General features: G+C 46.2%; 1 protein-coding gene and 1 long non-coding RNA gene across 4 annotated transcripts in view; one reads left to right on the top strand and one right to left on the bottom strand.

Annotated features, from left to right (window-relative positions):
- LOC116068454 (transmembrane protein 132B) overlaps nucleotides 1-11,267 on the top strand; it is a 337,983-nt gene that overhangs the window by 299,192 nt on the left and 27,524 nt on the right. For all 3 annotated transcript variants that reach the window (XM_031338009.1, XM_031338010.1, XM_031338011.1), the window contains one exon: nucleotides 99-242. In XM_031338009.1, coding sequence (XP_031193869.1) covers nucleotides 99-242 — 144 coding nt within the window. The remainder of the gene's footprint in view (nucleotides 1-98; nucleotides 243-11,267) is intronic.
- The window catches only part of LOC116068455, a 26,109-nt gene that overhangs the window by 11,792 nt on the left and 3,050 nt on the right, over nucleotides 1-11,267 (bottom strand). The window contains exon 2 of the long non-coding RNA XR_004109589.1: nucleotides 9,989-10,074. This is a non-coding gene — a long non-coding RNA (uncharacterized LOC116068455). The remainder of the gene's footprint in view (nucleotides 1-9,988; nucleotides 10,075-11,267) is intronic.

Below are 11,267 nucleotides of genomic sequence, written 5' to 3' on the forward strand. Positions count from 1 at the left end.
TGTTTGCTCACCTGTGGCTCAGCCCTGCACCTGTTTGCTCACCTGTGGCTCAGCCCTGCACCTGTTTGATCACCTGTGCCTTCTTCTTCCTTGCTCAGGACACAGAAGTTTTGAACACCGCCATTCTCACCGGGAAGCCCGTCTCGGTTCCTGTCAAGGTCGTGGGGGTTCAGGAAGATGGATCTGTGGTGGACGTGTTGGAGTCTGTGGAATGCAGGTCTGCTGATGAAGATGTTGTGAAGGTACTGGAGGCAGTTGATGACCATGCTCACATATGCTCACCTCTCTCTCTCTCTCTCTCTCTCTCTCTCTTTCTCCCTTCCTCCTTTCATCTCTAGCACATTATGTCTGAATGTTCCTCTATTTAAAGGGAGGGAGAATGACCTCACTGAGGAGATCCGTGAAGCCCTGGGTCAGCAGGAGCCAGCTGTTTCCTTCTCTGGTTCTTGGTCTCAAGTGGAAAATCTGTTCACACAGTTACCCTCCCCCAACCCTCCCTCTTCTCCATCCTCTCTGCCTTTCCCACAAGCAAGCTATTTCCTTTCCTCTGGCAATCCATACATCATTTCAATTTTTACCAACTGCCTCTGCCCAATCGGGTTATTTAGTGAGTAGATTTTCTTCCCATGTCCTGCTGTCCTGGAGCAGCTGTTTGCCTCAGCTGGTTTCAGTCTGCTGCTAATAAGCGCCTCCTTTCTCAAGCTTAAAAACGAATTTAGGGTCGTTATAAGATAATAAAACCCACGAGCTTGATGTGTTAAAATTTTGTTAATATACATTAAAGTAAATGGCTATTAAAATAATAATAAAAATCCTCACCACGCACCTCCCAACTTAATTTGAATACTACCAAATATTTTGGCTCCAGTTTCTTCCAGAATCTGCCGGGAATTTAATTGTCCCTGCTGTTTAAGATTTAGTGTTTCCGTTGTTGGGTTTTTTTCCTCCCTCCTTAGCACGTTGGCTGCCCATTGCTTCTGCAGCATAGATCACAGAGAGAAAGCATTCTGTCCCTGAGACTTTAAGAGAGTTCCCAGCTCCACTCTGCTCAGAAATTTTAGGGAAATCCAAGAAGGACGGAGTCCTGTCCTTCATCGAGAGTCTGCTTCTGTTCAGAGGTGAAATGGGACTAGGCCTTAGCATGCCCAATCTTACATTAATTAATTTAATGTCTCAATGTGCGTTAAGCAAGCAGCACGCTTGCCGAGGTCAGAGGACAGCTCTCTGAAGTCTCTCCTTCCCACCGTGGGCCTTCCTGGACTTGGACTCAGGTCAGGATGCTTGGAGGCAGGTGCCTTACCTAATGAACCACCTCAACAGCCCTTGCTGTCAGTCTTAGACACCCTCTGGTGGCTGGGAAGGGAAAGTCTGGAATGGGTCGGAAGCCTTCTCTCTGTGGCCTGCACGGGGCCATATTTTGGTCCGAAGTATATCTGATAAAGAAGGATGGAGCCATAAAGTCTAATTGAACAGTCGTGAAGCTGCAGGAGTGTCCCGTGTGGCTTAGCTTGGTTCGTGGGCGTGGGACGTGAATTATCCCCAAAGACAAAGGCAGACTAGTTTAAAACCTGCAATATGGCCTCACCCCAGGACACCTGGCAATCCTTGGGTTCTGTGTTAAGCCAGACTAAAAACAAACCTCAGGCCTTCCACATTAAGAGTCTAGAAAGACCTGACTCTGACAATGCACACGCTCACACACACACACATGCACACACACACGCACATACACATACATAAATGCAAACACACACACACACACACACACGCATGAGAGTTGTGTGTATATCTGAGAGCACACATGGAGCTTCGTCTTATTTTTTGAGACTGGTACCTGACTGAACCAGACACTTCCTGATTTGTTTAGACCAGCTGACCAGCAAGCCCCAGGGAATCCTCCTGTCTCTACTTCCCCGAGCTTGACTCACAGTACACACCTGGTTATTTATGTTGGTGCTGGGATCTGAAGTCAGGCCCTTATGCTCACACTGTAAGTACTTTAACACACTTAACTGTGTCTCCAGCTTACTATGCCTGTCTCTACATCATTCAAGAAAAAGGAGACACTGGCGGAGGCTTAGGTGGGAGGTGTCTGAATGCCTATATTGACATGGGCTCAAACAAAGGACATGCTCTGTTTCCCCTGAGCCTTTGGGTCTCTCCCAGGAGCCTTGTGGAGCCCTCTAGGATGAAATCCTTGTTCATTGCTCTGATGAAGTCTCCTACAGAAATGCATACATGTGCGCGCATGTGCGCGCACGCACGCACGCACGCACACACACACACACACACTGTGTCCAAAGTCAAGTATCCTATTGCTGTTATCATTGTAGTTGTTCCCACTGCACAGAAATGAGCTCACCCTCTGCCCTTCCTGAAGGATATATTTTGGAAGATGACTTTTTTTTTTTGCCCCAGGAGAGTCTTATGAAGAAGACTCCACTCTTTAGAAGAGCCAAATGGAGTGAGTTGTCAGATCACCAAGCCCAGGGCTGCATTCAGACAGGCATTGCTTGCAACCCTGGGATTTAATTAAGTGGCTCTGATGCATTTGCTATGGCTTCTGTGTCTGTGCTTATAATACACTTTGCTGTGGCCTGAGGATGGATGGCGTTGTCTGCGGGGCTCTGTGCTGGCCACAGTGTCACCCCAGGGGTTTCTGTGACACCCGACAGAGTCATTAGCACTCTCTGGAGCCATCTGTGTATCTGTTGCAGAGCCATTTCTGCACATCGGGTCTGGGACTTAGAGGACTGAGTCAAGTATGGAATTTGGAGAAATGGGACTCGTGGAGACAAACAGGCTCACTTCTGTGACCTTGTGACTTTCACAGAACAGAGTCTGGGGGTATAAACATCTGGAAACGGCCAGATGCCCTCTGCATTTGGTGAGAGTGGAGGAGCTAACACAAACTAAAGAAAGCAGGAGACAGCCTTATATTTGTAACTGCGTGAGTGTCTATGTGTTCTGTGTGTGGGTTTTTGTGTGTATGTATTAATTTGTGTCTATGTGTGTTTGCGTGTATTTGTCTGTATGTGTCTGGATGTCTATGTGTGTGTATCTTTTTCTTTGTGTCTGTCTACATGTGTCTCTGTGTGCCTGTGTATGACTCTGTGTGTGTGTGTGTGTGTGTGTGTGTGTGTGTGAGAGAGAGAGAGAGAGAGAGAGAGAGAGAGAGAGAGAGAGAGAGAGAGAGATGCCTGACCTTTATTATTAGTGGTGAGATTCAGCAGGTATTCCTGCAGCCAGGGTTGTTGTCCATAGGCACGTGACAGTGCATCTGTGGTTCACTATAGAGCAACAGAGAGGCAGCCATATGGCCATGTCTGGCCCCGAGAGGTGTAGGGGTATAAGTGTGTGTATGTGTGTATATGTGTGTGTATGTAAACATGTGTATGCACGCACGTAGAGGCCAGAGGTTAACCCTGGACGTCTTCCTCAATTACTTTCTGTCATGATTAGGACATACCCTATCTTCGGACCCAGAACTCACCAGTTTGGCTAGGCTGCCCAGTGAGTCCACTTCTCTTTGTCTCTGCAGCAGTGGGTTATGGGTGCATGCCTGGAATGCTCCGGTTTTTACATGGGTTCCAAGAGTTCAAACTCATGTCTGCATGCTTATGTGACAAGCACTTTACTGAGTAAGGCATCTCTGCAGTCCAAGACAGTTAATTTTAAAAAATTGAGCTGTAGGCAAATGTTCTGGAGCAGGAGAAGGCACGGGGTAGCTTTAAAAGGGAGTGTTGGAGGAATCTAGAGAAGCGAGATTTGAGGGTGGCTGCCTTTGATTCCTCTCTTTCATGTCTTCTGGTGGAAGTCTTCAGAGGGCCACTGAATTATCCCAACCAGGGGTGACTGACTCACTACTGTTAAATCTGGTGGCAATAAAGTCTCAGTAGTGAATTTGGGGAAGGCTTACATAAAACTGTACAACCAAAGGACACTCTCAGTGTTTGGTCTATGCAAGTAATATATTGCTTTTGAAGCCAGAGGCTCATTGCCATAGATGTCCAAGGCAGAGGCTCATTCCTTGGCTCTTGGACTGGAGGTCTAGCTCCTGAGCTCTGGCTGTCAGGACTATTGGCTCCGTAACTCTTGGCAATGCTCTCTGTATCATCCCATGACTGGAACTTGGGGTCCTCATTTCCTCAGTGACCACCTTTGGCTTTTCATGGTCTTTGTCTTCTATTGTCTCAGTTTCTCCACTTTATCAATACTCTAACCATCTTTTAGTGTCTTGGCTTCATCCAGACTCTACCTTTATTCACTCTCTAGAACCCTGCTGTCCCTTCATGGAGGAATTATAAACCTCTTGGCTTTGTGTTTTGGGTTTCCAACTTCGGGGATGCTCAGAATTCTTCCTCTGGCTCCTTGCTATTGCCACTGTAACTGTGGCTGTGGCCAGACTCTCTAGCTATTTGTCTGCTCTTCCTACAACCACTTCCATTCTACTGTACCCGAGATAGAGCCCATATTGGGGCAGAAGAACAGTGGAGAGGAGTGGCCTGTGGCGTTCTGATCGTGCCACACCAGGAGAGAGGGTTGCCTGCGAGAGATGCTTCCCAAATGATTAGGATGCCTGCTCCTGTGACCAGTAGAACAGCAGGTGTGCCTGTGTGGACTGCCATCACAGCTTGACAGATGCAGAGCTTCTAATTCCATTAATCATAAGACTTCCCTAAAGGCCAGTCACAAGCTTTGCATCACATTGATGAGACTTGTTGCTGAGACTCTAGGGAGACATGCCTCCTTCTGTCCTGGGTGAGGGTAACTCCAAGAAACTGGATCATCTAGGGCACGTTGTGGCTTGGCTCTCTCAGTGTAGAGTCTTCCAAAGCTTGTACTAGCTGCTTGGAAGTTTTGTGGCTGAGGCAGGGGGCCAGCAGCTATGCTTGGACTGGTCTCTATTCACCAGGGCTCAGGCTCCCCAGTGGTGGTGGAGTGTTGGGAGGAGCAGCAGCTTGGCTGACAGACAGCTCCAGCTCTAAGCACAAGAGAAGTATCCTATCAGCCATTATTTAAGGGGCTATGTGGCATTCTCCCTACAGTTTAGGGTATTAAAAAACGAAACAAAGCAAAACGCCACCCCCTGGAGGTGCCAATAAGGAATTAGCATTCTCAGGAGTTTAATAACACTAAACCCAGCATCCACACCTGAAGGGGAGTTAGGGTCCTCACATCTGTCCCTATGGTATCTGTAACAATTAGCGGCTTAAAATACACATTTGTTATCTTATTCCAGTTGTTGGCAGGGCTGTGTTCCTTCTGGAAGATGTTGCTAGAATCACTTGTGGCTTTTCTAGACTTAAAGGCCACCCACCTTCTTAGCTCATGTCGCCTCCTCCATTTTGAAAGCCTTACCGGGTAGCACCCTCCTACTTCCTGTGCCTCTGTTCTCTCTCTGTCTTGCCCTCCTCTCCTTTCGGATTCTATCATTTCAGTGTTTCTCTAACTCTGACCCTCCCATATTTCACTATAAACATCTTTAATGCTTACATGGGGTGTTGGGTAGCAGACTCCATCCTTTGGGGAAACTCCTTGAGACCGGAGGTAAACAACTCAAAATCGTTTCAGGATGTTCCTGAAATTGACAAGATTCATTAGGCCCCTCCTTTCTAAGAATGTATTCGCAGTAAAGACTGCTGTGAGAGCATCACAGACCAGTAGAGATGCTTCAAAGAGGCTCAGACCAAGATGCCTGAAACAAGTAGGAACCAACATGGTTTCCTAAGGGAGAGGAAAGGACATTCTTCAATCCATTGAGCTGCCTGCAGACTCTGCAGTGTGCTCTGGTTTCCAGCTGGGCTGTGGTAGAGTAGCTATCTTTGAGTCATTTCTGCTCCTGTAAGTAATCGCTCACCCATATTCCTTTAAGTAATAATCCCAATAAATTCACTAGTTCACCAAGTTGGACTTTGAGTTACTGTTAGTTCCATGTCTGGGGCAAGTAGACATTTGTTCTCACAACATGGGAGCCACCCTGACAGGGCACCTCAGGGTTGTCAATGGATCTTCAAGAGACTTTGCCCAATGCATTGTTACAAGAGCTGATGTAAAAAGTTTAGTATTGAACTGGGTGCCTGAAAGAGGTAGATGTTTATAATGTCCAAGTTACCTTGCTTTTCCAAGAAGCACTGGGAAAGGTGACTCCTGGTATTCATTGGCTTGTGTAGCTTCACCCACTGTCTTCATTGTTGTGTGAGCATACCACTGTATTTCTTTATGACCTTTCTTATACAGGGGCTTGTCATTGAATTTAAGGGATATTCAGACATGGGATGATTTTCTCTTGAGACCTTTAAGCTCCTGTCTGCAAAAATCTTGTTTTCTAAACAAGGTCTCCCTCATTGGGGGCTAGGATTTGGATATCTCTCTTGGGTACCCTGGTTTCTTGCTGCACCATGTAGCAGAATACATTCATAGGTTCTCAGGAATAGGACTTGGGTTAATTGGGAAGAGGCCCTGCTCTTCAGGCTACTCTGTGTGCTTCGTATTTCCTTTGTTAAAGGTCTTCAGAGAATGGAAGTGAAATGCGGTTTCCATATCATAGTTATGATTTAATCATTGGGCATCTGTCTTTCCAAGTGGTGGCTTCATATTTATCATGCGTCTGCAGTTGTATAATATTTTAGTTTCTTTCCAGTTCCTGTGATAAAACTCCACAACAAAAGCAACTTAAGGGAGAAAGGATTTATTTTGGCTCACTGTTTTATAGAGATAGGGTCAGTAATGGCAGGGAAGTCATGACGGCAGAAGCATGAGGCTGGCTGGTCACATTGCATTAGCAGTCAGGAATCAAAAAAGAGAACAGCAACTTGGGCAAACCTATAGATTATTAAGCCCACCCCCAGTCACATACTTCCTCCAGCAAGTCTCCACTTCCTAAGGTTTCACAATGTCTCCAAACAGTGCCACCTGCTGGGGAATAAAGTGTTCAAATATGTATGCCTGTGGGGGACATTTCTCATTCAAACCACAACATGCTCTATGCCACTATCTTCCTGAGCCAACCACAGAAAGCAGTCATCATCCACAGTGGACAGATTCTCACACTCACAAAGAGATAAGTATAAATTCATTCGGGTCTTGAAGATGGCTCCTGTAACTTTCTGCTGCCATAATTATATTCCCGGTCTACAGGTATCAGGGAGATTCGCAATAAGGAGACCTTAAAAGGCTAATCAAAAGGCATTAACATTTTAAAGCCTTCTCTACCCCAGGGAAGGTTCCTGCTGGTGAAGAAGTTGGTCTGTGGGAGAGGAAGAGGCAAGGAGGTAAATGTCAGAGAAATGGATAAAGTGTTCTGTGACTTGCTGAGCTGTGTAGGGAGCGGGCCACGGAAGCCTGAGGGAAATGACAGCAAGCCCCACCATAGCAGCTTTACCTAGGTCAGGGTGTACCACTTATAGCAGGCTGTGTGATCAAAGTTCCCCTATGTGACTGGGTTTACAGAGCAGATTAAATGGAAGGCAGGCTTGTTCTGAGTGTGCTCTTTAGGGAGACACACTTGAGTTGACATCACCCTTCAGATGGTGGGAGCTGGCCAGGTGTGACAGACAGGGGTGGGTGGAAGAGATTTGGAAGAAGGAGGATGAATTCCTGCACAAGCAACTCTTATTTTCCTCCTTGTTTCAAGTCATAGAGACCCAAATCCACCTGCCTCAGACTGATGCGAATTTTACTTGAAAGAACATAGAGAGAAGAAGAAAAATCAAAAGAGACTTAAAGCCATTTCTATCCCTCTTGCAAAGCTTCACACACACAAAAAAATTCCATATAAAAAAGTCCCGCTGTTAGTCTATTTCTGGGCGTGAATTTCCTTTCTTCCCCCCATTGCCAGGAGCCATGCAGCTAAGAATAAGTTGTCAGGCAGTTTGGCTGTTATTGCCTAATTCTGTCCTTCTTTATGCTAGTAATTTGGACTTTTATTGTTGGAGATGTGTCATGTATTTCTTGCTGGCCAGGGCTACACACTGCTGTATTCTCAACCTTTTGTTCTGTCAGCTTCATTACGCTTCCAATATCAATTAGAGCATTTGTTCCTTTCTGTCTTTGGCATCTCTAATTAAGAACCAAACATCCTGGAAATCACTTCTGCAGAATTCTGGGAGATCTTGGAGTGAGCCAACTCGAACCTGCATACCTCCCAGCCTCTGCCAGGAGCTGCGCACCTGTGTTTCCTTCCTGCGTGTTCTAACCCCTGAATACCCACCATTCTCCTTCTGTAGACAGAGACCTGGGCAGATTACGGTTGCTGGTACCTGTGACTTCAGTGGATACGTTTATTGTCTCCTAGGTATTTGCTTTCTCAGCATTCAGTGCGAAGGAAGGAAGCAATGTCTTTGGGTGCTGTGGTCCTGAGGATAGCTTAGATGGTGGGTCTGTGATCCACCAGCATCCCCAGAAACCTGACTGATTGAAACAAACTTCTGAGTTCAACCAGGTCATACAAATGTAAGATCCAGACCCAGAGAGGGGTAGATCTAGGTACAAGGGTTGTGTGGCAAGGTTACTGTCAGTCTCCACTGTTTTTTTCCTAACAACTTTTTTTGTTTGTTTGTTTTTGTTTTTGTTTTTTGAGACAGGGTTTCTCTGAGTAGCCCTGGCTGTCCTGGAACTCACTCTGTAGACCAGGCTGGCCTCGAACTCAGAAATCCGCCTGCCTCTGCCTCCCAAGTGCTGGGATTAAAGGCGTATGCCACCTAGCATCCTAACAACTCTTGAGAGCTATGATTGACATACCATGAAATGTATATCTTTAAATAGAATACCCGAAAGGTTTTATGATATGTTATTGGTCTTATATCAATGTATTGGTTGTTATCTGAGTGATCATTACTGCCATAGTTAACCTTGACTGTCAACCTGATCCACCTTAGAGCAATCCATCAGAGAGTCCCAATTGGGGAAATGCCTCATCAGGTTGCTCTGTGAGGGATTGTCTTGACTGTTACCCAACACAGGAGGGTGACCAAGCCCTCTCGCTCAGTCAGTCAACAGGTTCTCCAGAGCAGGAGTGAGGATTAAAAAGAAAAAGTTAGACAACATTGTCTCATGACCCCAGTCAATGCTGAGACTGAAGGCAAATATAATTTTTCCAGTCTGCTTTTATACCACTTTAATTACATGCAAGTATTAAGGGCGAGCAGTACAATAAGGAGCTAGCAAGGCAGTGAGCAGAGTCCCATGATTACTCCCATGACAGTGGTTTAAAAGGACTTGTCATAATGACCAAAATACTTGAGCCCACTTCCTTGTCTAAGCCCCAAATTTTGCCTGAGGCCTACCTCTTTTGTGCCACCCTAACATTAAAATTCCTGCCTTAACCTACTTCCTTATTATAGCCTAAAGTTAGATTCTTGCCGAAACTTCCTTATCATGGCCAATGTCAGATTCCTGCCTGAAGCCCATTTCCTTGTCCTTGGGCCAATGTCAAATTCCTGCCAAGTGGCACCCCAAAAGGCTCTCCACAGGAAGGCCTACAGTGGGTGGTGTCATTCTCTTGCCAGGTGGTCCTGGGCTGTGTATAAAAGCCAACTGAGCATGAGGCTGCAAGTGAGCCAGCAAGTGACATCCAGCATGCTTTCTGCTGCAGGGGCTGCTGGGATCTTAAAGAAAATGCCTAAGCAGTGCACACAGATTGGTTCTGTATCTGAGTCAACAGTTGAGTCAACAGTTGAGAGTCTCAAGTGTAAAAATATGCTCTCCGGTATAGCAGGGAGGCAGGTGTGTGGCTCCTTCCCTTGAGCCTGCCCTGATGTCAGTACAAAATCTGTTGGGGACATTACAATGGAAAGAGGTGAGCTTCTTTCCCTTGGTGGTGTCTCACTCTGCTGAGCTTCACTGACTTTTTGTTAATTCCACAGAGGTGTTTGTCTGGTTTTGGAGTGAGCATAGCTCATCCTTCACCTGTCCTGATGTCACAGACAGTCACTAAGCTCAAACAGGGAAGAGTCAGAAGTTGGTGCCAAACCTTGGCAGCACTTACATGACATGTTACACTGGCTCCTGTGGGAGGGTGGATTCTCCTGTGTATTTCACTCAATGCTGCATTTTTAACCCACTTAGGCAGACCTGGGAGACAGAAGGCTCTTTTAAGTGTTTGTTGAAGGAACAAACTGCAGAAATATCTACCAGTAATACCCCAAGAGACAGAGGCAGGTTTCTATTCTCCCTTAATCCTTTTATTCTTCTTGGGGGAGAACTCTTTAGAATGTAGGTGGTGTTTGGAATAGAAGGGCTGTGTTAGCCAACACCTCATTGGAGAATTTCAAACTTTGAAGTGTTAGTTTAAAGGAGATGTCCTTTGTGGGACATGGTGGGGTTAGCTCCTAAGAATTACTAAAGGAATTGTTAGGGAGCCAGGAGTACCAGGTGTCTATAATGCCAGATTCTCATCAGCCCCATCACTAAGGCAGGTGTTTTTTCTTTTTGTTTTTTGTTTTTTTGTTTTTGTTTTGTATATCAGCTGCAGCTGAAATCTGAGCTGACTCTGGTGATTTCACAGTATCTAGGACAAAATGTTCCATCTGATGACTCTTTTGGAATAATGGATGAGTTCCCCGAGGACCCCAGACAAGTCTCAATTGTCACTCTCCGGCCCCAGCTCCTCCCATGGTGACTTGCAAGCTCAGGAGTTCTCAAGTAAATGCTAGGGGGAAGGATGAGGGTCTGACACTGCCAGAGGCAGTGGAGAGGCCCGGAGGAACTGCATTGTGGTGGCATCTTTCCTTGGATTCACCATCTTCTTCTCTGCTTCTCTCCCATGACTGCACACAAGGCTGTGTTTGATATCGGCAGGGTCTACTTGTGTATGCTGGCTTATTGGCTTTGTGAGTGCTTTCCCTTAGCTTGAAAGCCCTGCGATGAGGTGGGGGACCTCTCTAACCTTTCTTCTCAGTGTATCTGGGTCACCTGTCACCGGGGCTGACACTGTGCAAGTGTTCTATGGACAGATCACTAGTGCTGGCTGCTGGGGGAGCTACGGATGCTGGAAGATGATATCATTGCTCAGGGAAGACAGAGACTCTCTGGATTCCGTTAGATGAGGGTTCTGGAATCACCCCAATCACTCTGCGGGGGGGGGGGATTGTGGTAAAGCTGCTTTTCAAACTGAGCCTTAGGTATTGATGTTTTTTTGTGTGTGGTGTGTTTGTGGTATGTGTGTGTGTGCATGTTTTTGCACATGGGTGGATTCACATACACGTGTGTGCACACATGTTTTCTTTTCTTTTCTTTCTTTCTTTTCTTTTCTTTTCTTTTTTTTT

This window comes from Mastomys coucha, unplaced genomic scaffold (assembly GCF_008632895.1).
Source record: "Mastomys coucha isolate ucsf_1 unplaced genomic scaffold, UCSF_Mcou_1 pScaffold22, whole genome shotgun sequence".
Lineage (NCBI taxonomy): Eukaryota > Metazoa > Chordata > Mammalia > Rodentia > Muridae > Mastomys > Mastomys coucha.